Source organism: Chiloscyllium punctatum, chromosome 50, assembly GCF_047496795.1.
Source record: "Chiloscyllium punctatum isolate Juve2018m chromosome 50, sChiPun1.3, whole genome shotgun sequence".
Lineage (NCBI taxonomy): Eukaryota > Metazoa > Chordata > Chondrichthyes > Orectolobiformes > Hemiscylliidae > Chiloscyllium > Chiloscyllium punctatum.
The window spans coordinates 32,953,672-32,980,587 of NC_092788.1; the positions used below are offsets into that span (position 1 = coordinate 32,953,672).

The 26,916-nt window shown below is 54.0% G+C and overlaps 1 protein-coding gene across 1 annotated transcript in view; it reads right to left on the reverse strand.

Moving 5' to 3' along the window:
- Positions 1 to 11,890: 11,890 nt before the first annotated feature.
- The window catches only part of LOC140470041 (plexin-A1-like), a 17,879-nt gene continuing 2,853 nt past the window's right edge, over positions 11,891 to 26,916 (reverse strand). Inside the window, exons 2-3 of the mRNA XM_072566500.1 lie at positions 12,567 to 12,720; positions 11,891 to 11,994 (exon numbers count right to left, since the gene is read on the reverse strand). Of these exons, the coding sequence (XP_072422601.1) occupies positions 11,891 to 11,994; positions 12,567 to 12,720 (258 nt within the window). The remainder of the gene's footprint in view (positions 11,995 to 12,566; positions 12,721 to 26,916) is intronic.

Here is a 26,916-nt window from a genome sequence, read left to right on the forward strand (position 1 = left end):
CTCTCTCCCTCCCTCCCTCCCTTTCTCTGTCCCTCTCTCCCTCCTATCTCTGTCTGTCCCTCCCTCCCTATCTCCTGTCCCTCTCTCCTCCCTATCTCTGTCCCTCTCTCCCCTCCTTTCTGTCCCTCTCTCCCTCCCTATCCTCTGTCCCCTCTCTCCCCTCCCTATCTCTGTCCCTCTCTCCCCTCTCTCCCTCCCTCCCTATCTCTGTCTCTCCCTCCCTCTGTCACTCCCTCCCTATCTCTGTCTGTCTCTCCTTCCCTATCTCTGTCCCTCTCTCCCTCCCTCCCTATCTCTGTCCCTCTCTCCCCTCCCTCCCTCCCTCCCTATCTCTGTCCCTCCCTCCCCTCCCTATCTCTGTCCCTCTCTCCCTCCCTCCCTCTGGTCCCTCTCTCCCTCTGTCCCTCCTCCTATCTCTGTCCCTCCCTCCCTCCCTATCTCTGTCCCTCCCTCCCTCCCTATCTCTGTCCCTCTCTCCCTCCCTCCCTCCTATCTCTGTCCCTCCCTCCCTCCCTATCTCTGTCCCTCCCTCCCTCCCTATCTCTGTCCCTCCCTCCCTGTCTCTGTCCCTCTCTCCCTCTGTCCCCATCCCTCCCTCCCTATCTCTGTCCCCCCCTCCCCCCCTCCCTCCCTATCTCCTCTCCCTCCCCTCCCTCTGTCCCTCCCTCCCTATCTCTGTCTCCATCTCCCTCTTCCTCTCTCTTTGTCCTCTGTCTTTCTCTGTCTCCGTCTCTCTGTCTGTCTCCCTCACTCTCTCTATCTCACTGGCCCTCTGTTGGTCAATCTTTCTCGCTCTCTGTCTCTTGTGCTTTCTGCTGGTCTCTGTCAAATTACAAACGAAACGCTGGAAGTCTGAAAACGCCAACACGTTTTTATCTCTCTCCCTCTCTCTCTCTCCCTCTTTAGTTTTCTGCATTTGTCTCTGTCTGTCATAAATCTTTATGGGTTTATCTCTCTCCCTCTCTCTCTCTCTCTCGCTCTTTCCCTGTCTCCCTCTGTCACTCTCTCTCTCTATCTTTCTCTCTCCCTCTCTCTTTCTCTCCCTCTCTTTCCTGATCTCACTCTTTCACTCTCCATCTTTCCCTGTCTCTCTCGCTCCCTTTCTCATCTTTCTCTCGCTCTTTCCCGGTCTCAGTCACTCTCTCAATCTTTCTCTCCCTTTCTCGCTCCCTCTCTTTCTCGATCTCACTCTTTCACTCTCAATCTTTCCGTGTCTCTCTCTCTTTCTGTCTCTCTCTCTCTCTCTCATTCCTCTCTCTCTCTTTCCCTGTCTCTCTCCCTCTCCTTCTTTCTCTCATTCTTTCTCTCTCTCCGATTACAGTGAAGTCACACTTATCTCTTATCAAAGGAACAGGAGGCCATTCAGCCCCTCCTCCTCCACCCTGTTACACAGGAACAGGAGGCCATTCAGCCCCCTCCTCCTCCAGCCTGTTACACAGGAACAGGAGGCCATTCAGCCCCTCCTCCTCCAGCCTGTTACACAGGAACAGGAGGCCATTCAGCCCCCCTCCTCCTCCAGCCTGTTACACAGGAACAGGAGGCCATTCAGCCCCTCCTCCTCCAACCTGTTACACAGGAACAGGAGGCCATTCAGCCCTCCTCCTCCAACCTGTTACACAGGAACAGGAGGCCATTCAGCCCCTCCTCCTCCAGCCTGTTACACAGGAACAGGAGGCCATCAGCCCTCCTCCTCCTCCTCCTCCCCTCCAGCCTGTTACACGGGAACAGGAGGCCGTTCAGCCCCTCCCCTCCTCCAGCCTGTTACACAGAAACAGGAGGCCGTTCAGCCCCTCTACCTCCTCCCCCAATCTGTTACACAGGAACAGGAGACCATTCAGCCCCCCTCCTCCTCCAGCCAGTTACACAGGAACAGGAGGCCATTCAGCCCCTCCTCCTCCAGCCTGTTACACAGGAACAGGAGGCCATTCAGCCCCTCCTCCTCCAACCTGTTACACAGGAACAGGAGGCCATTCAGCCCCCTCCTCCTCCAGCCTGTTACACAGGAAACAGGAGGCCATTCAGCCCCTCCTCCTCCTCCTCCTCCCCCTCCAGCCTGTTACACGGGAACAGGAGGCCGTTCAGCCCCTCCCCTCCTCCAGCCTGTTACACAGAAACAGGAGGCCGTTCAGCCCCTCTACCTCCTCCCCCAATCTGTTACACAGGAACAGGAGGCCATTCAGCCCCTCCTCCTCCAGCCTGTTACACAGAACATGAGGCCATTCAGCCCCCTCCTCCTCCAGCCTGTTACACAGGAACAGGAGGCCATTCAGCCCCTCCTCCTCCAGCCTGTTACACAGGAACAGGAGGCCATTCAGCCCCCTCCTCCTCCAGCCTGTTACACAGGGACAGGAGGCCATTCAGCCCCCTCCTCCTCCAGCCTGTTACACAGGAACAGGAGGCCATTCAGCCCCTCCCTCCTCCTCCAGCCTGTTACACAGGAACAGGAGGCCATTCAGCCCCCTCCTCCTCCAGCCTGTTACACAGGAACAGGAGGGCATGAGATGCCTCAGATTTGCGAACACCTCCGAGCTGCAGTGGTGAGAGCGAGGGAACGAGAAAGGGATGCAGAAGAGGTGAAGGAAATATCGCAGAAGAGATAGAGTGGGAAGTGGTCGTAGTTGAAGAGAGAGAGAGAGAGAGACGGAAAACAAGACAGAAAGGACAGTAGTCAGAAGGGCAGAGAGAGGAAAAGAGGGTGAGAAGGAGAGAGGGAACACAAAAATTGGCGATAGAAAGAGAGAGGCGAGGGAATGGGGTGATGGGAGGAGTGAGGGGACATGAGGGACGGAAAAGGGAGGAAGGGGAGAGAGAGGGGAGGGGGGGGAAAGAGAGAGAGAGGGAGAGGTGCGGGACGGTGGCTCAGTGGTTAGCACCACAGCCACAGGGCGCCAGGGACCCGGGTTCGATCCCACCCTCGGCGACTCTCTGGGTGGAGTTTGCACATTCTCCCCCCCCCGCCCCCAGTGTCAGCGTGGGTTTCCTCAGGGTGCTCTGGGTTCCCCCCACAGTCCAAAGGTGTACAGGTTAGGGTGGATTGACCCGTGCTAAATTGTCCCCGTAGTGCCCAGGGATGTGCAGGTTTGGGTGGATTGGCCGTGCTAAATTGTCCCCGTAGTGTCCAGGGATGTACAGGTTAGGGTGGATTGGCCCGTGCTAAATTGTCCCCGTAGTGCCCAGGGATGTGCAGGTTAGGGTGGATTGGCCCGTGCTAAATTGTCCCCGTAGTGCCCAGGGATGTGCAGGTTAGGGTGGATTGGCCCGTGCTAAATTGTCCCCGTAGTGCCCAGGGATGTGCAGGTTAGGGTGGATTGGCCGTGCTAAATTATCCCCGTAGTGCCCAGGGATGTGCAGGTTTGGGTGGATTGGCCGTGCTAAATTGTCCCCGTAGTGTCCAGGGATGTGCAGGTTAGGGTGGATTGACCCGTGCTAAATTGTCCCCGTAGTGCCCAGGGATGTGCAGGTTTGGGTGGATTGGCCGTGCTAAATTGTCCCCGTAGTGCTCAGGGATGTGCAGGTTAGGGTGGATTGGCCGTGCTAAATTGTCCCCGTAGTGTCCAGGGATGTACAGGTTAGGGTGGATTGGCCCGTGCTAAATTGTCCCCGTAGTGCCCAGGGATGTGCAGGTTAGGGTGGATTGGCCCGTGCTAAATTGTCCCCGTAGTGCCCAGGGATGTGCAGGTTAGGGTGGATTGGCCCGTGCTAAATTGTCCCCGTAGTGCCCAGGGATGTGCAGGTTTGGGTGGATTGGCCGTGCTAAATTGTCCCCGTAGTGTCCAGGGATGTACAGGTTAGGGTGGATTGGCCCGTGCTAAATTGTCCCCGTAGTGCCCAGGGATGTGCAGGTTAGGGTGGATTGGCCCGTGCTAAATTGTCCCCGTAGTGCCCAGGGATGTGCAGGTTAGGGTGGATTGGCCCGTGCTAAATTGTCCCCGTAGTGCCCAGGGATGTACAGGTTAGGGTGGATTGGCCGTGCTAAATTGTCCCCGTAGTGCCCAGGGATGTACAGGTTAGGGTGGGATTGGCCCGTGCTAAATTGTCCCCGTAGTGCCCAGGGATGTACAGGTTAGGGTGGATTGGCCGTGCTAAATTGTCCCCGTAGTGCCCAGGGATGTACAGGTTAGGGTGGATTGGCCCGTGCTAAATTGTCCCCGTAGTGCCCAGGGATGTGCAGGTTAGGGTGGATTGGCCCGTGCTAAATTGTCCCCGTAGTGCCCAGGGATGTGCAGGTTAGGGTGGATTGGCCCGTGCTAAATTGTCCCCGTAGTGCCCAGGGATGTACAGGTTAGGGTGGATCGGCCCGTGCTAAATTGTCCCCGTAGTGCCCAGGGATGTGCAGGTTAGGGTGGATTGGCCCGTGCTAAATTGTCCCCGTAGTGCCCAGGGATGTGCAGGTTAGGGCGGGATTGGCCCGTGCTAAATTGTCCCGTAGTGCCCAGGGATGTGCAGGTTAGGGTGGATTGGCCGTGCTAAATTGTCCCCGTAGTGCCCAGGGATGTACAGGTTAGGGTGGATTGGCCCGTGCTAAATTGTCCCGTAGTGCCCAGGGATGTACAGGTTAGGGTGGATTGGCCGTGCTAAATTGTCCCCGTAGTGCCCAGGGATGTACAGGTTAGGGTGGATTGGCCGTGCTAAATTGTCCCGTAGTGCCCAGGGATGTGCAGGTTAGGGTGGATTGGCCCGTGCTAAATTGTCCCCGTAGTGCCCAGGGATGTACAGGTTAGGGTGGATTGGCCATGCTAAATTGTCCCCATAGTGCCCAGGGATGTACAGGTTAGGGTGGATTGGCCATGCTAAATTGTCCCCATAGTGCCCAGGGATGTACAGGTTAGGGTGGATTGGCCGTGCTAAATTGTCCCCATAGTGCCCAGGGATGTACAGGTTAGGGTGGATTGGCCGTGCTAAATTGTCCCCGTAGTGCCCAGGGATGTACAGGTTAGGGTGGATTGGCCCGTGCTAAATTGTCCCGTAGTGCCCAGGGATGTACAGGTTAGGGTGGATTGGCCGTGCTAAATTGTCCCCGTAGTGCCCAGGGATGTACAGGTTAGGGTGGATTGGCCCGTGCTAAATTGTCCCCGTAGTGCCCAGGGATGTACAGGTTAGGGTGGGATTGGCCCGTGCTAAATTGTCCCCGTAGTGCCCAGGGATGTGCAGGTTAGGGTGGATTGGCCGTGCTAAATTGTCCCCGTAGTGCCCAGGGATGTGCAGGTTTGGGTGGATTGGCCGTGCTAAATTGTCCCCGTAGTGTCCAGGGATGTACAGGTTAGGGTGGATTGGCCCGTGCTAAATTGTCCCCGTAGTGCCCAGGGATGTGCAGGTTAGGGTGGATTGGCCCGTGCTAAATTGTCCCCGTAGTGCCCAGGGATGTGCAGGTTAGGGTGGATTGGCCCGTGCTAAATTGTCCCCGTAGTGCCCAGGGATGTGCAGGTTAGGGTGGATTGGCCGTGCTAAATTATCCCCGTAGTGCCCAGGGATGTGCAGGTTTGGGTGGATTGGCCGTGCTAAATTGTCCCCGTAGTGTCCAGGGATGTGCAGGTTAGGGTGGATTGACCCGTGCTAAATTGTCCCCGTAGTGCCCAGGGATGTGCAGGTTTGGGTGGATTGGCCGTGCTAAATTGTCCCCGTAGTGCTCAGGGATGTGCAGGTTAGGGTGGATTGGCCGTGCTAAATTGTCCCCGTAGTGTCCAGGGATGTACAGGTTAGGGTGGATTGGCCCGTGCTAAATTGTCCCCGTAGTGCCCAGGGATGTGCAGGTTAGGGTGGATTGGCCCGTGCTAAATTGTCCCCGTAGTGCCCAGGGATGTGCAGGTTAGGGTGGATTGGCCCGTGCTAAATTGTCCCCGTAGTGCCCAGGGATGTGCAGGTTTGGGTGGATTGGCCGTGCTAAATTGTCCCCGTAGTGTCCAGGGATGTACAGGTTAGGGTGGATTGGCCCGTGCTAAATTGTCCCCGTAGTGCCCAGGGATGTGCAGGTTAGGGTGGATTGGCCCGTGCTAAATTGTCCCCGTAGTGCCCAGGGATGTGCAGGTTAGGGTGGATTGGCCCGTGCTAAATTGTCCCCGTAGTGCCCAGGGATGTACAGGTTAGGGTGGATTGGCCGTGCTAAATTGTCCCCGTAGTGCCCAGGGATGTACAGGTTAGGGTGGGATTGGCCCGTGCTAAATTGTCCCCGTAGTGCCCAGGGATGTACAGGTTAGGGTGGATTGGCCGTGCTAAATTGTCCCCGTAGTGCCCAGGGATGTACAGGTTAGGGTGGATTGGCCCGTGCTAAATTGTCCCCGTAGTGCCCAGGGATGTGCAGGTTAGGGTGGATTGGCCCGTGCTAAATTGTCCCCGTAGTGCCCAGGGATGTGCAGGTTAGGGTGGATTGGCCCGTGCTAAATTGTCCCCGTAGTGCCCAGGGATGTACAGGTTAGGGTGGATCGGCCCGTGCTAAATTGTCCCCGTAGTGCCCAGGGATGTGCAGGTTAGGGTGGATTGGCCCGTGCTAAATTGTCCCCGTAGTGCCCAGGGATGTGCAGGTTAGGGCGGGATTGGCCCGTGCTAAATTGTCCCGTAGTGCCCAGGGATGTGCAGGTTAGGGTGGATTGGCCGTGCTAAATTGTCCCCGTAGTGCCCAGGGATGTACAGGTTAGGGTGGATTGGCCCGTGCTAAATTGTCCCGTAGTGCCCAGGGATGTACAGGTTAGGGTGGATTGGCCGTGCTAAATTGTCCCCGTAGTGCCCAGGGATGTACAGGTTAGGGTGGATTGGCCGTGCTAAATTGTCCCGTAGTGCCCAGGGATGTGCAGGTTAGGGTGGATTGGCCCGTGCTAAATTGTCCCCGTAGTGCCCAGGGATGTACAGGTTAGGGTGGATTGGCCATGCTAAATTGTCCCCATAGTGCCCAGGGATGTACAGGTTAGGGTGGATTGGCCATGCTAAATTGTCCCCATAGTGCCCAGGGATGTACAGGTTAGGGTGGATTGGCCGTGCTAAATTGTCCCCATAGTGCCCAGGGATGTACAGGTTAGGGTGGATTGGCCGTGCTAAATTGTCCCCGTAGTGCCCAGGGATGTACAGGTTAGGGTGGATTGGCCCGTGCTAAATTGTCCCGTAGTGCCCAGGGATGTACAGGTTAGGGTGGATTGGCCGTGCTAAATTGTCCCCGTAGTGCCCAGGGATGTACAGGTTAGGGTGGATTGGCCCGTGCTAAATTGTCCCCGTAGTGCCCAGGGATGTACAGGTTAGGGTGGGATTGGCCCGTGCTAAATTGTCCCCGTAGTGCCCAGGGATGTGCAGGTTAGGGTGGATTGGCCGTGCTAAATTGTCCCCGTAGTGCCCAGGGATGTGCAGGTTAGGGTGGATTGGCCATGCTAAATTGTCCCGTAGTGCCCAGGGATGTGCAGGTTAGGGTGGATTGGCCGTGCTAAATTGTCCCCGTAGTGCCCAGGGATGTGCAGGTTAGGGCGGATTGGTCGTGCTAAATGGTCCCGTAGTGCCCAGGGATGTGCAGGTTAGGGTGGATTGGCCGTGCTAAATTGTCCCCGTAGTGCCCAGGGATGTACAGGTTAGGGTGGATTGGCCCGTGCTAAATTGTCCCGTAGTGCCCCGGGATGTACAGGTTAGGGTGGATTGGCCGTGCTAAATTGTCCCCGTAGTGCCCAGGGATGTACAGGTTAGGGTGGATTGGCCGTGCTAAATTGTCCCGTAGTGCCCAGGGATGTGCAGGTTAGGGTGGATTGGCCGTGCTAAATTGTCCCGTAGTGCCCAGGGATGTACAGGTTAGGGTGGATTGGCCCGTGCTAAATTGTCCCCGTAGTGCCCAGGGATGTACAGGTTAGGGTGTATTCGCCGTGCTAAATTGTCCCCGTAGTGCCCAGGGATGTGCAGGTTAGGGTGGATTGGCCCGTGCTAAATTGTCCCCGTAGTGCCCAGGGATGTACAGGTTAGGGTGGATTGGCCATGCTAAATTGTCCCCATAGTGCCCAGGGATGTACAGGTTAGGGTGGATTGGCCATGCTAAATTGTCCCCATAGTGCCCAGGGATGTACAGGTTAGGGCGGATTGGCCGTGCTAAATTGTCCCGTAGTGCCCAGGGATGTACAGGTTAGGGTGGATTGGCCGTGCTAAATTGTCCCCGTAGTGCCCAGGGATGTACAGGTTAGGGCGGATTGGCCGTGCTAAATTGTCCCGTAGTGCCCAGGGATGTACAGGTTAGGGTGGATTGGCCCGTGCTAAATTGTCCCATAGTGCCCAGGGATGTGCAGGTTAGGGTGGATTGGCCCGTGCTAAATTGTCCCCGTAGTGCCCAGGGATGTACAGGTTAGGGTGGATTGGCCCGTGCTAAATTGTCCCCGTAGTGCCCAGGGATGTACAGGTTAGGGTGGATTGGCCATGCTAAATTGTCCCCATAGTGCCCAGGGATGTACAGGTTAGGGTGGATTGGCCCGTGCTAAATTGTCCCGTAGTGCCCAGGGATGTACAGGTTAGGGTGGATTGGCCGTGCTAAATTGTCCCCATAGTGCCCAGGGATGTACAGGTTAGGGTGGATTGGCCGTGCTAAATTGTCCCCGTAGTGCCCAGGGATGTGCACGTTAGGGTGGATTGGCCCGTGCTAAATTGTCCCGTAGTGCCCAGGGATGTACAGGTTAGGGTGGATTGGCCGTGCTAAATTGTCCCCGTAGTGCCCAGGGATGTACAGGTTAGGGTGGATTGGCCCGTGCTAAATTGTCCCGTAGTGCCCAGGGATGTACAGGTTAGGGTGGATTGGCCGTGCTAAATTGTCCCCGTAGTGCCCAGGGATGTACAGGTTAGGGTGGATTGGCCCGTGCTAAATTGTCCCCGTAGTGCCCAGGGATGTACAGGTTAGGGTGGGATTGGCCCGTGCTAAATTGTCCCCGTAGTGCCCAGGGATGTGCAGGTTAGGGTGGATTGGCCGTGCTAAATTGTCCCCGTAGTGCCCAGGGATGTACAGGTTAGGGTGGATTGGCCATGCTAAATTGTCCCCATAGTGCCCAGGGATGTGCACGTTAGGGTGGATTGGCCCGTGCTAAATTGTCCCCGTAGTGCCCAGGGATGTACAGGTTAGGGTGGATTGGCCGTGCTAAATTGTCCCATAGTGCCCAGGGATGTACAGGTTAGGATGGATTGGCCGTGCTAAATTGTCCCCGTAGTGCCCAGGGATGTACAGGTTGGGGTGGATTAGCCATGCTAAATTGTCCCATAGTGCCCAGGGATGTACAGGTTAGGATGGATTGGCCGTGGTAAATTGTCCCCGTAGTGCCCAGGGATGTACAGGTTAGGGTGGATTGGCCGTGCTAAATTGTCCCCGTAGTGCCCAGGGATGTACAGGTTAGGGTGGATTGGCCGTGCTAAATTGTCCCCGTAGTGTCCAGGGAAGTGCAGGTTAGCGTGGATTGGCCGTGCTAAATTGTCCCGTAGTGCCGAGGGATGTACAGGTTGGGGTTGATTGGCCGTGCTAAATTGTCCCCGTAGTGCCCAGGGATGTACAGGTTAGGGTGGATTGGCCGTGCTAAATTGTCCCCATAGTGCCCAGGGATGTACAGGTTAGGGTGGATTGGCCGTGCTAAATTGTCCCGTAGTGCCGAGGGATGTACAGGTTGGGGTTGATTGGCCGTGCTAAATTGTCCCCATAGTGCCCAGGGATGTGCAGGTTAGGCTTGATTGGCCGTGCTAAATTGTCCCCGTAGTGCCCAGGGATGTACAGGTTAGGGTGGGATTGGCCGTGCTAAATTGTCCCCGTAGTGCCCAGGGATGTGCAGGTTAGGGTGGATTGGCCGTGCTAAATTGTCCCCGTAGTGCCCAGGGATGTGCAGGTTAGGGTGGGTTGGCCGTGCTAAGTTGCCCCCGTAGTGCCCAGGGATGTGCAGGTTAGGGTGGATTGGCCGTGCTAAATTGTCCCCGTAGTGCCCAGGGATGTACAGGTTAGGGTGGATTGGCCGTGCTAAATTGTCCCCGTAGTGCCCAGGGATGTGCAGGTTAGGGTGGATTGGCCGTGCTAAATTGTCCCTGTAATGTCCAGGGATGTGCAGGTTAGGGTGGATTAGTTAGGGGTAAACGTATAGTAACAGGGGAGGGGAATGGGTCTGGGTGGGTTACTCTTCGAAGGGTCCGTGTGGACCTGTTGGGCCGAAGGGCCTGTTTCCACACTGTCAGGAATTCTGTGATCCTATGAGGTGACAACAGCTCATTCCCTGAGGAATACCGTGTCTCTGTGGGCTCAGGCTGGGTCAAAAATACATCACGAGAGGCAGCTGGAGACAGGACACATCCTCACAACGAGAGGTTTACTGTTCACATGGGGAGGGGTGGTCTCAGAAATCCACACGAACAAGGGATCATTTGCCCACCCCCAATTCATTCACTCAAACTCCACCATCACTCATTCCCCTCCCTATCTCCGTCCCCTCCTCCAGCCTCTACACCCCCTCCCTATCCCTGTCCCCTCCTCCAGCCCCTACACCCCCTCCCTATCCCCGTCCCCTCCTCCAGCCCCTACACCCCCTCCCTATCTCCGTCCCCTCCTCCAGCCCCTACACCCCCTCCCTATCTCCGTCCCCTCCTCCAGCCCCTACACCCCCTCCCTATCTCCGTCCCCTCCTCCAGCCCCTACACCCCCTCCCTATCTCTGTCCCATCCTCCAGCCCCCTACACCCCCTCCCTATCTCCCTCCCGTCCTCCCTCCCCTACACCCCCTCCCTATCTCCGTCCCCTCCTCCAGCCCCTACACCCCCTCCCTATCTCTGTCCCATCCTCCAGCCCCCTACACCCCCTCCCTATCTCCCTCCCGTCCTCCCTCCCCTACACCCCCTCCCTATCTCCGTCCCCTCCTCCAGCCCCTACACCCCCTCCCTATCCCTGTCCCCTCCTCCAGCCCCCTACACCCCCTCCCTATCTCCGTCCCCTCCTCCATCCCCCTACACCCCCTCCCTATCTCCGTCCCCTCCTCCAGCCCCCTACACCCCCTCCCTATCTCCGTCCCCTCCTCCAGCCCCTCCAACCCCTCCCTATCTCCGTCCCCTCCTCCAGCCCCTCCAACCCCTCCCTCTCTCTGTCCCCTCCTCCAGCCCGTACACCCCCTCCCTATCTCCGTCCCCTCCTCCAGCCCCCTACACCCCCTCCCTATCTCCGTCCCCTCCTCCAGCCCCTACACCCCCTCCCTATCTCCGTCCCCTCATCCAGCCCCTACACCCCCTCCCTATCTCCATCCCCCACCCACTCCCACAGAAACCTCAGTGGGCAGCACGGTGGCACAGTGGTTAGCATTGCTGCCTCACAGCGCCAGAGACCTGGGTTCAATTCCCGCCTCAGGCGACTGACTGTGTGGAGTTTGCACGTTCTCCCCGTGTCTGTGTGGGTTTCCTCCCACACTCCAAAGATGTGCAGGTCAGGGTGAATTGGCCACGCTAAATTGCCCGTAGTGTTAGGTAAGGGGTAAATGTAGGGGTATGGGTGGGTTGCGCCTCGGCGGGTCAGGGTGGACTGGTTGGGCTGAAGGGCCCTGTTTCCACACTGTAAGTAATCTAATCTGGACAGCAAGGACCCCTCAGATCGTCCGGAGATTCTGCAGGGAGCCCCGCTCTCAGACAATGGATTACTGTCGGAGGGACAGTGTAGAGGGAGCTTTACTCTGTACCTAACCCGCCTGTCCCTGAGAGTGGGGGACAGTGTAGAGGCAGCTTTACTCTGTCTCTAACCCCCTGTCCCTGGGAGTGGGGGGGACAGTGTAGAGGGAGCTTTACTCTGTATCTAACCCCCTGTCCCTGGGAGTGGGGGACGGTGTATAGAGAGCTTTACTCTGTATCTAACCCCCTGTCCCTGGGAGTGGGGGACGGTGTAGAGGGAGCTTTCCTCTGTATCTGTGACAGACCGGTTGTGATGAGTGCGTTACTTACAGCCGGTGAACGCTGCAGTTATAGAAGACAAAGTAGGTCACAGCGAAGAATTTGTTTGTCTCCTTGGATTTGAGATGGAGTTTGATCACATGTTTGTCTCCTGTCAATAAATAACAGACAGAGATTTCAGTCCGAGCTCACCCCAGGGGAACGGAGTCTCAGTATTCACCAGGAGAGACCCTCCCACAGCCCCCGCTCCCTCAGCACTGACCCTCCCACAGCCCCCACACCCTCAGCACTGACCTTCCCACAGCACCCACTCCCTCAGCACTGACCCTCCCACAGCGCCCACTCCCTCAGCACTGACCCTCCCATAGCACTGACCCTCCCTCAGCACTGACCCTCCCACAGCCCCCACTCCCTCAGCACTGACCCTCCCTCAGCACTGACCCTCCCACAGCACTGACCCTCCCACAGCCCCCACTCCCTCAGCACTGACCCTCCCACAGCACTGACCCTCCCTCAGCACTGACCCTCCCACAGCCCCCACTCCCTCAGCACTGACCCTCCCTCAGCACTGACCCTCCCACAGCACTGACCCTCCCACAGCCCCCACTCGCTCAGCACTGACCCTCCCTCAGCACTGACCCTCCCTCACACTGACCCTCCCTCAGCACTGACCCTCCCTCAGCACTGACCCTCCCTCAGCACTGACCCTCCGACATTTCCTACCGTAGCCGTTGGTAATGAGTGGGATTTTCCTCAGTGAGGGGGAGACACAGTGAATCTCATTGCCCTCTATCACCCCCTCACTCTCCGAAATATCCTCAAACGAACACGTCACCCCTCCGGAAAGATCCGGAACATTCCGGGCTCGCAGTATTAGCTACGAGAGAAATCACATGCGGTTACCAAAGGAAGCACACCACACCCCTCACCGTAACACCCTGATATCCCCCACACCCCTCACTGTAACACCCTGATATACCCCACCCCCCTCACTGTAACACCCTGATATACCCCACACCCCTCACCGTAACACCCTGATATCCCCCACACCCCTCACTGTAACACCCTGATATACCCCACACCCCTCACTGTAACACACTGATATACCCCACACCCCTCACTGTAACACCCTGATATACCCCACACCCCTCACTGTAACACCCTGATATACCCCACACCCCTCACTGTCACACCCTGATATACCCCACACCCCTCACTGTAACACCCTGATATACCCCACACCCCTCACTGTAACACACTGATATACCCCACACCCCTCACTGTAACACCCTGATATACCCCACACCCCTCACTGTCACACCCTGATATACCCCACACCCCTCACTGTAACACACTGATATATCCCACAGCCCTCACCGTAACACCCTGATATACCCCCCACCCCTCACTGTAACACCCTGATATACCTCACACCACTCACTGTAACACCCTGATATACTCCACACCCCTCACTGTAACACCCTGATATACCCCACACCCCTCACTGTAACACACTGAGAAACCCCACACCCCTCACCGTAACACCCAGATATACCCCACACCCCTCACTGTAACACCCTGATATACCCCACACCCCTCACTGTAACACACTGATATACCCCACACCCCTCACTGTAACACCCTGATATACCCCACACCCCTCACTGTGACACACTGAGAAACCCCACACCCCTCACCGTAACACCCAGATATACCCCACACCCCTCACTGTAACACCCTGATATACCCCACACCCCTCACTGTAACACACTGATATACCCCACACCCCTAACTGTAACACACTGATATACCCCACACCCCTCACTGTGACACACTGATATACCCCACACCCCTCACTGTGACACACAGATATACCCCACACCCCTCACTGTAACACCCTGATATACCCCACACCCCTCACAGTAACACACTGATATACCCCACACCCCTCACTGTAACACACGATATACCCCACACCCCTCACTGTGACACACTGATATACCCCACACCCCTCACTGTGACACACAGATATACCCCACACCCCTCACTGTAACACCCTGATATACCCCACACCCCTCACTGTAACACACTGATATACCCCACACCCCTCACTGTAACACCCTGATATACCCCACACCCCTCACTGTAACACACTGATATACCCCACACCCCTCACTGTAACACCCTGATATACCCCACACCCCTCACTGTAACACCCTGATATACCCCACACCCCCTCACTGTAACACACTGATATACCCCACACCCCTCACTGTGACACCCTGATATACACCACACCCCTCACTGTGACACCCTGATATACCCCACACCCCTCACCGTAACACCCTGATATACCCCACACCCCTCACTGTAACACACTGATATACACCACACCCCTCACTGTAACACACTGATATACCCCACACCCCTCAATGTAACACACTGATATACCCCACACCCTTCACTGTAACACACTGATATACCCCACACCCCTCAATGTAACACACTGATATACCCCACACCCTTCACTGTAACACACTGATATACCCCACACCCCACACTGTAACACACTGATATACCCCACACCCTCACTGTAACACACTTATATACCCCACACCCCTCACTGTAACACCCTGATATACCCCACACCCCTCACTGTGACACCCTGATATACCCCACACCCCTCACTGTAACACACTGATATACCCCACACCCCTCACTGTAACACCCTGATATACCCCACACCCCTCACTGTAACACCCTGATATACCCCACACCCCTCACTGTAACACACTTATATACCCCACACCCCTCACTGTGACACCCTGATATACCCCACACCCCTCACTGTAACACCCAGATATACCCCACACCCCTCACTGTAACACCCTGATATACCCCACACCCCTCACTGTAACACCCTGATATACCCCACACCCCTCACTGTAACACACTGATATACCCCACACCCCTCACTGTAACACACTGATATACCCCACACCCCTCACTGTGACACCCTGATATACCCCATACCCCTCACTGTAACACACTGATATACACCACACCCCTCACTGTAACACACTGATATACCCCACACCCCTCACCGTAACACCCTGATATACCCCACACCCCTCACTGTGACACACTGATATACCCCACACCCCTGACTGTGACACACTGATATACCCCACACCCCTCACTGTAACACACTGATATACACCACACCCCTCACTGTAACACACTGATATACCCCACACCCCTCACCGTAACACCCTGATATACCCCACACCCCTCACTGTGACACACTGATATACCCCACACCCCTCACTGTAACACACTGATATACACCACACCCCTCACCGTAACACCCTGATATACCCCACACCCCTCACTGTGACACACTGATATACCCCACACCCCTCACTGTGACACACTGATATACCCCACACCCCTCACTGTAACACCCTGATATACCCCACACCCCTCACTGTAACACCCTGATATACCCCACACCCCTCACTGTAACACACTGATAGACCCCACACCCTCACTGTAACACACTGATATACCCCACACCCCTCACTGTAACACCCTGATATACCCCACACCCCTCACTGTAACACCCTGATATACCCCACACCCCTCACTGTGACACACTGATATACCCCACACCCCTCACTGTAACACCCTGATATACCCCACACCCCTCACTGTAACACCCTGATATACCCCACACCCCTCACTGTAACACACTGATATACCCCACACCCTCACTGTAACACACTCATATATCCCACACCCCTCACTGTCACACTCTGATATACCCCACACCCCTCTGTAACACTCTGATATACCCCACACCCCTCACTGTAACACCCTGATATACCCCACACCCCTCACTGTGACACACTGATATATCCCACACACCTCACTGTAACACACTGATATACCCCACACCCCTCACTGTAACACCCTGATAGACCCCACACCCCTCACTGTAACACACTGATATACCCCACACCCCTCACTGTAACACACTGATATACCCCACACCCCTCACCGTAACACCCTGATATACCCCACACCCCTCACTGTGACACACTGATATACCCCACACCCCTCACTGTAACACACTGATATACCCCACAACCCTCACTGTGACACACTGATATACCCCACACCCCTCACTGTAACACACTGATATACCCCACACCCCTTACTGTAACACCCTGATATACCCCACACCCCTCACTGTAACACACTGATATAGCCCACACCCCTCACTGTAACACCCTGATCTATCCCACACCCCTCACTGTAACACCCTGATATACCCCACACCCCTCAGTGTAACACCCTGATATACCCCACACCCCTCACTGTAACACACTGATATACCCCACACCCCCTCACTGTAACACACTGATATACCCCACACCCCTCACTGTAACACACTGATATACCCCACACCCCTCACTGTAACACACTGATATACCCCACACCCCTCTCTGTAACACACTGATATACCCCACACCGCTCACTGTAACACACTGATATACCCCACACCCCTCACTGTAACACACTGATATACCCCACACCCCTCACTGTAACACACTGATATACCCCACACCCCTCTCTGTAACACACTGATATACCCCACACCCCTCACTGTAACACACTGATATACCCCACACCCCTCACTGTAACACACTGATATACCCCACACCCCTCTCTGTAACACACTGATATACCCCACACCCCTCTCTGTAACACACTGATATACCCCACACCCCTCTCTGTAACACACTGATATACCCCACACCCCTCACTGTAACACACTGATATACCCCACACCGCTCTCTGTAACACACTGATACACCCCACACCCCTCACTGTAACACCCTGATATACCCCACATTCCTCACTGTAACACACTGATATACCCGACACCCCTCACTGTATCACCCTGATATACCCCACACCCCTCACCGTAACACCCTGATATACCCCACACCCCTCACTGTAACACCCTGATATACCCCACACCCCTCACTGTAACACACTGATATACCCCACACCCCTCAGTGTAACACACTGATATACCCCACACCCCTCACTGTAACACCCTGATATACCCCACACCCCTCACTGTAACACACTGATATACCCCACACCCCTCACTGTAACACACTGATATATCCCACACCCCTCACTGTAACATCCTGATATACCCCACACCCCTCACTGTAACACCCTGATATACCCCACACCCCTCAGTGTAACACCTTGATATACCCCACACCCCTCACTGTAACACCCTGATATACCCGACATTCCTCACTGTAACACACTGATATACCCCACACCCCTCACCGTAACACCCTGATATACCCCACACCCCTCACTGTAACACACTGATATACCTCACACCCCTCACTGTAACACACTGATATACCTCACACCCCTCACTGTAACACACTGATATACCCCACACCCCTCAGTGTAACACACCGATATACCCCACACCCCTCACTGTAACACCCTGATATTCCCCACACCCCTCACTGCAACACCCTGATATACCCCACATTCCTCACTGTAACACCCTGATATACCCCACATTCCTCACCGTAACACACTGATATACCCCACACCCCTCACTGTAACACCCTGATATACACCACACCCCTCACTGGAACACCCTGATATACCCCACATTCCTCACCGTAACACCCTGATATACACCACACCCCTCACTGTAACACCCTGATATACCCCACATTCCTCACCGTAACACCCTGATATACCCCACACCCCTCACTGTAACACCCTGATATACCCCACATTCCTCACCGTAACACCCTGATATACCCCACACCCCTCACTGTAACACCCTGATATACCCGACATTCCTCACCGTAACACCCTGATATACCCCACACCCCTCACCGTAACACCCTCATATACCCCACACCCCTCACCGTAACACACTGATCTACCCCACACCCCTCACTGTAACACCCTGATATACCCCACACCCCTCACTGTGACACACTGATCTACCCCACACCCCTCACTGTAACACACTGATAGACCCCACACCCTCACTGTAACACACTGATATACCCCACACCCCTCACTGTAACACCCTGATATACCCCACACCCCTCAATGTAACACCCTGATATACCCCACACCCCTCACTGTGACACACTGATATACCCCACACCCCTCACTGTAACACCCTGATATACCCCACACCCCTCACTGTAACACCCTGATATACCCCACACCCCTCACTGTAACACACTGATATACCCCACACCCTCACTGTAACACACTCATATATCCCACACCCCTCACTGTCACACTCTGATATACCCCACACCCCTCACTGTAACACTCTGATATACCCCACACCCCTCACTGTAACACCCTGATATACCCCACACCCCTCACTGTGACACACTGATATATCCCACACACCTCACTGTAACACACTGATATACCCCACACCCCTCACTGTAACACCCTGATAGACCCCACACCCCTCACTGTAACACACTGATATACCCCACACCCCTCACTGTGACACACTGATATACCCCACACCCCTCACCGTAACACCCTGATATACCCCACACCCCTCACTGTGACACACTGATATACCCCAGACCCCTCACTGTAACACACTGATATACCCCACACCCCCTCACTGTGACACACTGATATACCCCACACCCCTCACTGTAACACCCTGATATACCCCACACCCCTCACTGTAACACCCTGATATACCCCACATTCCTCACCGTAACACCCTGATATACCCCACACCCCTCACTGTAACACCCTGATATACCCCACATTCCTCACTGTAACATCCTGATATACCCCACACCCCTCACTGTAACACCCTGATATACCCCACACCCCTCACTGTAACACCCTGATATACCCCACACCCCTCGCTGTAACATACTGATATACCCCACACCCCTCACTGTAACACCCTGATATACCCCACACCCCTCACTGTGACACACTGATATACCCCATACCCCTCACTGTAACACCCTGATATACCCCACACCCCTCACTGTGACACCCTGATATACCCCACACCCCTCACTGTAACACACTGATATACCCCACACCCCTCACTGTAACACACTGATATACCCCACACCCCTCACTGTGACACACAGATATACCCCGCACCCCTCACTGTAACACCCTGATATTCCCCACACCCTCACTGTAACACCCTGATATACCCCACACCCCTCACTGTGACACCCTGAGAAACCCCACACCCCTCACTGTGACACACTAATATACCCCATACCCGTCACTGTAACACCCTGATATACACCACACCCCTCACTGTAACACCCTGATATTCCCCACACCCCTCACTGTAACACCCTGATATACCCCACACCCCTCACTGTAACACCCTGATATACCCCACACCCCTCACTGTGACACACTGATATACCCCAGACCCCTCAGTGTAACACACTGATATACCCCACACCCCTCACTGTAACACCCTGATAATCCCCACACCCCTCACTGTAACACCCTGATATACCCCACATTCCTCACTGTAACACACTGATATACCCCACACCCCTCACTGTAACACACTGATATACCCCACACCCCTCACCATAACACACTGATATACCTCACACCCCTCACTGTAACACCCTGATATACCCCACACCCCTCACCATAACACACTGATATACCTCACACCCCTCACTGTAACACACTGATATACCCCACACCCCTCACTGTAACACCCTGATATACCCCACACCCCTCACTGTGACACCCTGATATACCCCACACCCCTCACTGTGACACCCTGATATACCCCACACCCCTCACTGTGACACCCTGATATACCCCACACCCCTCGCTGTAACACACTGATAAACCCCACACCCCTCGCTGTAACACACTGATATACCCCACACCCCTGGCTGTAACACCCTGATATACCCCACACCCCTCACTGTAACACCCTGATATACCCCACACCCCTCACTGTAACACACTGATATACCCCGCACTCCTCACAGTAACACACTGATATACCCCACACCCCTCACTGTAACACCCTGATATACCCCACACCCCTCACTGTAACACCCTGATATACCCCACACCCCTCGCTGTAACATACTGATATACCCCACACACCTCACTGTAACACCCTGATATACCCCACACCCCTCACTGTGACACACTGATATACCCCATACCCCTCACTGTAACACACTGATATACCCCACACCCCTCACTGTGACACCCTGATATACCCCACACCCCTCACTGTAACACACTGATATACCCCACACCCCTCACTGTAACACACTGATATACCCCACACCCCTCACTGTGACACACTGATATACCCCACACCCCTCACTGTAACACCCTGATATACCCCACACCCCTCACTGTGACACCCTGATATACCCCACACCCCTCACTGTAACACACTGATATACCCCACACCCCTCACTGTAACACACTGATATACCCCACACCCCTCACTGTGACACACAGATATACCCCACACCCCTCACTGTAACACCCTGATATTCCCCACACCCCACACTGTAACACCCTGATATACCCCACACCTCTCACTGTGACACCCTGATATACCCCACACCCCTCACTGTGACACACTGATATACCCCATACCCCTCACTGTAACACCCTGATATACACCACACCCCTCACTGTAACACCCTGATATTCCCCACACCCCTCACTGTAACACCCTGATATACCCCACACCCCTCACTGTGACACACTGATATACCCCAGACCCCTCAGTGTAACACACTGATATACCCCACACCCCTCACTGTAACACCCTGATATTCCCCACAACCCTCACTGTAACACCCTGATATACCCCACATTCCTCACTGTAACACACTGATATACCCCACACCCCTCACTGTAACACACTGATATACACCACACCCCTCACTGTGACACACGAATATACCCAACACCCCTCACTGAAACACACTGATATACCCCACACCCCTCACGGTAACACCCTGATATACCCCACACCCCTCACCGTAACACACTGATATACCTCACACCCCTCACTGTAACACACTGATATACCTCACACCTCTCACTGTAACACACTGATATACCCCACACCCCTCAGTGTAACACACTGATATACCCCACATCCCTCACTGTAACACCCTGATATACCCCACTCCCCTCACTGTGACACACGGATATACCCCACACCCCTCACTGTAACACACTGATATACCCCACACCCCTCACCGTAACACCCTGATATACCCCACACCCCTCAATGTAACACACTGATATACCCCACACACCTCACTGTAACACCCTGATGTACCCCACACCCCTCACTGTAACACCCTGATATACCCCACACCCCTCACTGTAACACACTGATATACCCCACACCCCTCACTGTAACACCCTGATATACCCCACACCCCTCACTGTAACAGATTGATATATCCCACACCCCTCACTGTAACACACTGATATACCCCACATCCCTCACTGTAACACACTGATATACCCGACACCCCTCACTGTAACACCCTGATATACCCCACACCCCTCATTGTAACACCCTGATATACCCCACACCCCTCACTGTAACACACAGATATACCCCACACCCCTCACTGTAACACACTGATATACCCCACACCCCTCACTGTAACACACTGATATACCCCACACCCCCTCACTGTAACACCCAGATATACCCCACACCCCTCAGTGTAACACACTGATAAACCCCACACCCCTCACTGTAACACCCTGATATACCCCACACCCCTCACTGTCACACCCTGATATACCCCACACCCCTCACTGTAACGCACTGATATACCCCACACCCCTCACTGTGACACACTGATATACCCCAGACCCCTCAGTGTAACACACTGATATACCCCACACCCTTCTCTGTAACACCCTGATATACCCCACACCCCTCTCTGTAACACACTGATATACCCCACACCCCTCACTGTAACACACTGATATACCCCACACCCCTCACTGTAACACCCTGATATACCCCACACCCCTCACTGTAACACCCTGATATACCCCACACCCCTCACTGTAACACACTGATATACCCCACACCCTTCACTGTAACACACTGATATACCCCACACCCTTCACTGTAACACCCTGATATACCCCACACCCCTCACTGTAACACCCTGATATACCCCTCACTCCTCACTGTAACACACTGAAATACCCCACACCCCTCACTGTAACACCCTGATATACCCCACACCCCTCAGTGTAACACACTGATATATCCCACACCCCTCACTGTAACACCCTGATATACCCCACACCCCTCACTGTAACACCCTGATATACTCCACACCCCTCACTGTAACACACTGATATACCCCACACCCCTCACTGTAACACACTGATATACCCCACACCCCTCACTGTAACACCCTGATATACCCCACACCCCTCTCTGTAACACACTGATATACCCCACACCCCTCACTGTAATACCCGGATATACCTCACACCCCTCACTGTAACACACTGATATACCCCACACCCCTCACTGTAATACCCTGATATACCCCTCACTCCTCACTGTAACACCCTGATATACCCCACACCCCTCACTGTGACACACTGATAAACCCCACACCCCTCACTGTAACACCCTGATATACCCCACACCCCTCACTGTAACACCCTGATATACCCCACACCCCTCACTGTAACACCCTGATATACCCCACACCCCTCAGTGTAACACACTGATATATCCCACACCCCTCACTGTAACACCCTGATATACCCCACACCCCTCACTGTAACACCCTGATATACCCCACACCCCTCACTGTAACACACTGATATACCCTACACCCCTCACTGTAACACCCTGATATACCCCACACCCCTCACTGTAACACCCTGATATACCCCACACCCCTCACTGTAACACCCTGATATACCCCACACCCCTCTCTGTAACACACTGATATACCCCACACCACTCTCTGTAACACACTGATATACCCCACACCCCTCACTGTAATACCCGGATATACCTCACACCCCTCACTGTAACACACTGATATACCCCACACCCCTCACTGTAATACCCTGATATACCTCACACACTTCACTGTAACACACTGATATACCCCACACCCTTCACTGTAACACACTGATATACCCCACACCCTTCACTGTAACACACTGATATACCCCACACCCTTCACTGTAACACCCTGATATACCCCACACCCCTCACTGTAACACCCTGATATACCCCACACCCCTCAGTGTAACACACTGATATACCCCACACCCCTCACTGTAACACCCTGATATACCCCACACCCCTCACTGTAACACCCTGATATACTCCACACCCCTCACTGTAACACACTGATATACCCCACACCCCTCACTGTAACACACTGATATACCCCACACCCCTCACTGTAACACCCTGATATACCCCACACCCCTCTCTGTAACACACTGATATACCCCACACCCCTCTCTGTAACACACTGATATACCCCACACCCCTCACTGTAATACCCGGATATACCTCACACCCCTCACTGTAACACACTGATATACCCCACACCCCTCACTGTAACACCCTGATATACCCCACACCCCTCACTGTAACACACTGATATACCCCACACCCCTCACTGTAACACCCTGATATACCCCACACCCCTCACTGTAACACACTGATATACCCCACACCCCTCTCTGTAACACACTGATATACCCCACACCCCTCACTGTGACACACTGATATACCCCACACCCCTCACTGTGACACCCTGATATACCCCACACCCCTCACTGTGACACACTATATACCCCACACCCCTCACTGTAACACACTGATATATCCTACACCTCTCACTGTAACACACTGATATACCCCACACCCTTTCCTGTAACACAGTGATATACCCCACACCCCTCACTGTAACACCCTGGTATACCCCACACCCCTCACTGTAACACCCTGATATACCCCACACCCCTCACTCTAACACACTGATATACCCCACACCCCTCACTGTAACACACTGATATACCCCACACCCCTCACTGTAACACCCTGATATACCCCACACCCCTCACTGTAACACACTGATATACCCCACACCCCTCACTGTAACACACTGATATACCCCACACCCCTCACTGTGACACCCTGATATACCCCACACCCCTCACTGTAACACACTGATATACCCCACACCCCTCACTGTAACACACTTATATACCCCACACCCCTCACTGTAATACCCTGATATACCTCACACCCCTCACTGTAACACACTGATATACCCCACACCCCTCACTGTAACACACTGATACACCCCACACCCCTCAGTGTAACACACTGATATACCCCACACCCCTCACTGTAACACACTGATATACTCCACACCCCTCAGTGTAACACACTGATATACCCCACACCCCTCACTGTAACACACTTATATACCCCACACCCCTCACTGTAATACCCTGATATACCTCACACCCCTCACTTTAACACCCTGATATACCCCACACCCTCACTGTAACACACTGATATACCCCACACCCCTCACTGTAACACCCTGATATACCCCACACCCCTCACTGTAACACACTGATATACCCCACATCCCTCACTGTAACACACTGATATACCCCACACCCCTCACTGTAACACACTGATATACCCCACACCCCTCACTGTAACACACTGATATACCCCACACCCTTTCCTGTAACACAGTGATATACCCCACACCCCTCACTGTAACACCCTGGTATACCCCACACCACTCACTGTAACACACTGATATACCCCACACCCCTGACTGTAACACACTGATATACCCCACACCCCTCACTGTAACACACTGATATACCCCACACCCCTCACTGTAACACACTGATATACCCCACACCCCTCACTGTGACACCCTGATATACCCCACACCCCTCACTGTAACACACTGATATACCCCACACCCCTCACTGTAACACACTGATATACCCCACACCCCTCACTGTAACACACTTATATACCCCACACCCCTCACTGTAACACCCTGATATACCCCACATCCCTCACTGTAACACACTGATATACCCCACATCCCTCACTGTAACACACTGATATACCCCACACCCCTCACTGTAACACACTGATATACCCCACACCACTCACTGTAACACACTGATATACCCCACACCCCTGACTGTAACACACTGATATACCCCACACCCCTCACTGTAACACACTGATATACCCCACACCCCTCACTGTAACACCCTGATATACCCCACACCCCTCACTGTAACACACTGATATACCCCACACCCCTCACTGTAACACACTGATATACCCCACATCCCTCACTGTGACACACTGATATACCCCACACCCCTCACTGTGACACCCTGATATACCCCACACCCCTCACTGTGACACACTATATTCCCCACACCCCTCACTGTAACACACTGATATATCCTACACCTCTCACTGTAACACACTGATATACCCCACACCCTTTCCTGTAACACAGTGATATACCCCACACCCCTAACTGTAACACCCTGGTATACCCCACACCCCTCACTGTAACACCCTGATATACCCCACACCCCTCACTCTAACACACTGATATACCCCACACCCCTCACTGTAACACACTGATATACCCCACACCCCTCACTGTAACACCCTGATATACCCCACACCCCTCACTGTAACACACTGATATACCCCACACCCCTCACTGTAACACACTGATATACCCCACACCCCTCACTGTAACACACTGATATACCCCACACCCCTCACTGTAACACACTTATATACCCCACACCCCTCACTGTAATACCCTGATATACCTCACACCCCTCACTGTAACACACTGATATACCCCACACCCCTCACTGTAACACACTGATACACCCCACACCCCTCAGTGTAACACACTGATATACCCCACACCCCTCACTGTAACACACTGATATACCCCACATCCCTCACTGTAACACACTGATATACCCCACACCCCTCACTGTAACACACTGATATACCCCACACCCCTCACTGTAACACACTGATATACCCCACACCCCTCACTGTAACACCCTGATATACCCTACACCCCTCACTGTAACACCCTGATATACCCCACATCCCTCACTGTAACACACTGATATACCCCACACCCTTTCCTGTAACACAGTGATATACCCCACACCCCTTACTGTAACACCCTGGTATACCCCACACCCCTCACTGTAACACCCTGATATACCCCACACCCCTCACTCTAACACACTGATATACCCCACACCCCTCACTGTAACACACTGATATACCCCACACCCCTCACTGTAACACCCTGATATACCCCACACCCCTCACTGTAACACACTGATATACCCCACACCCCTCACTGTAACACACTGATATACCCCACACCCCTCACTGTAACACACTGATATACCCCACACCCCTCACTGTGACACCCTGATATACCCCACACCCCTCACTGTAACACACTGATATACCCCACACCCCTCACTGTAACACACTTATATACCCCACACCCCTCACTGTAACACCCTGATATACCCCACACCCCTCACTGTAACACCCTGATATACCCCACACCCCTCACTGTAACACCCTGATATACCCCACACCCCTCACTGTATCACCCTGATATACCCCACACCCCTCACTGTAACACCCTGATATACCCCACACCCCTCACTGTAACACACTGATATACCCCACACCCCTCACTGTAACACACTGATATACCCCACACCCCTCACTGTGACACCCTGATATACCCCACACCCCTCACTGTAACACACTGATATACCCCACACCCCTCACTGTAACACCCTGATATACCCCACACCCCTCACTGTAACACACTGATATACCCCACACCCCTCACTGTAACAC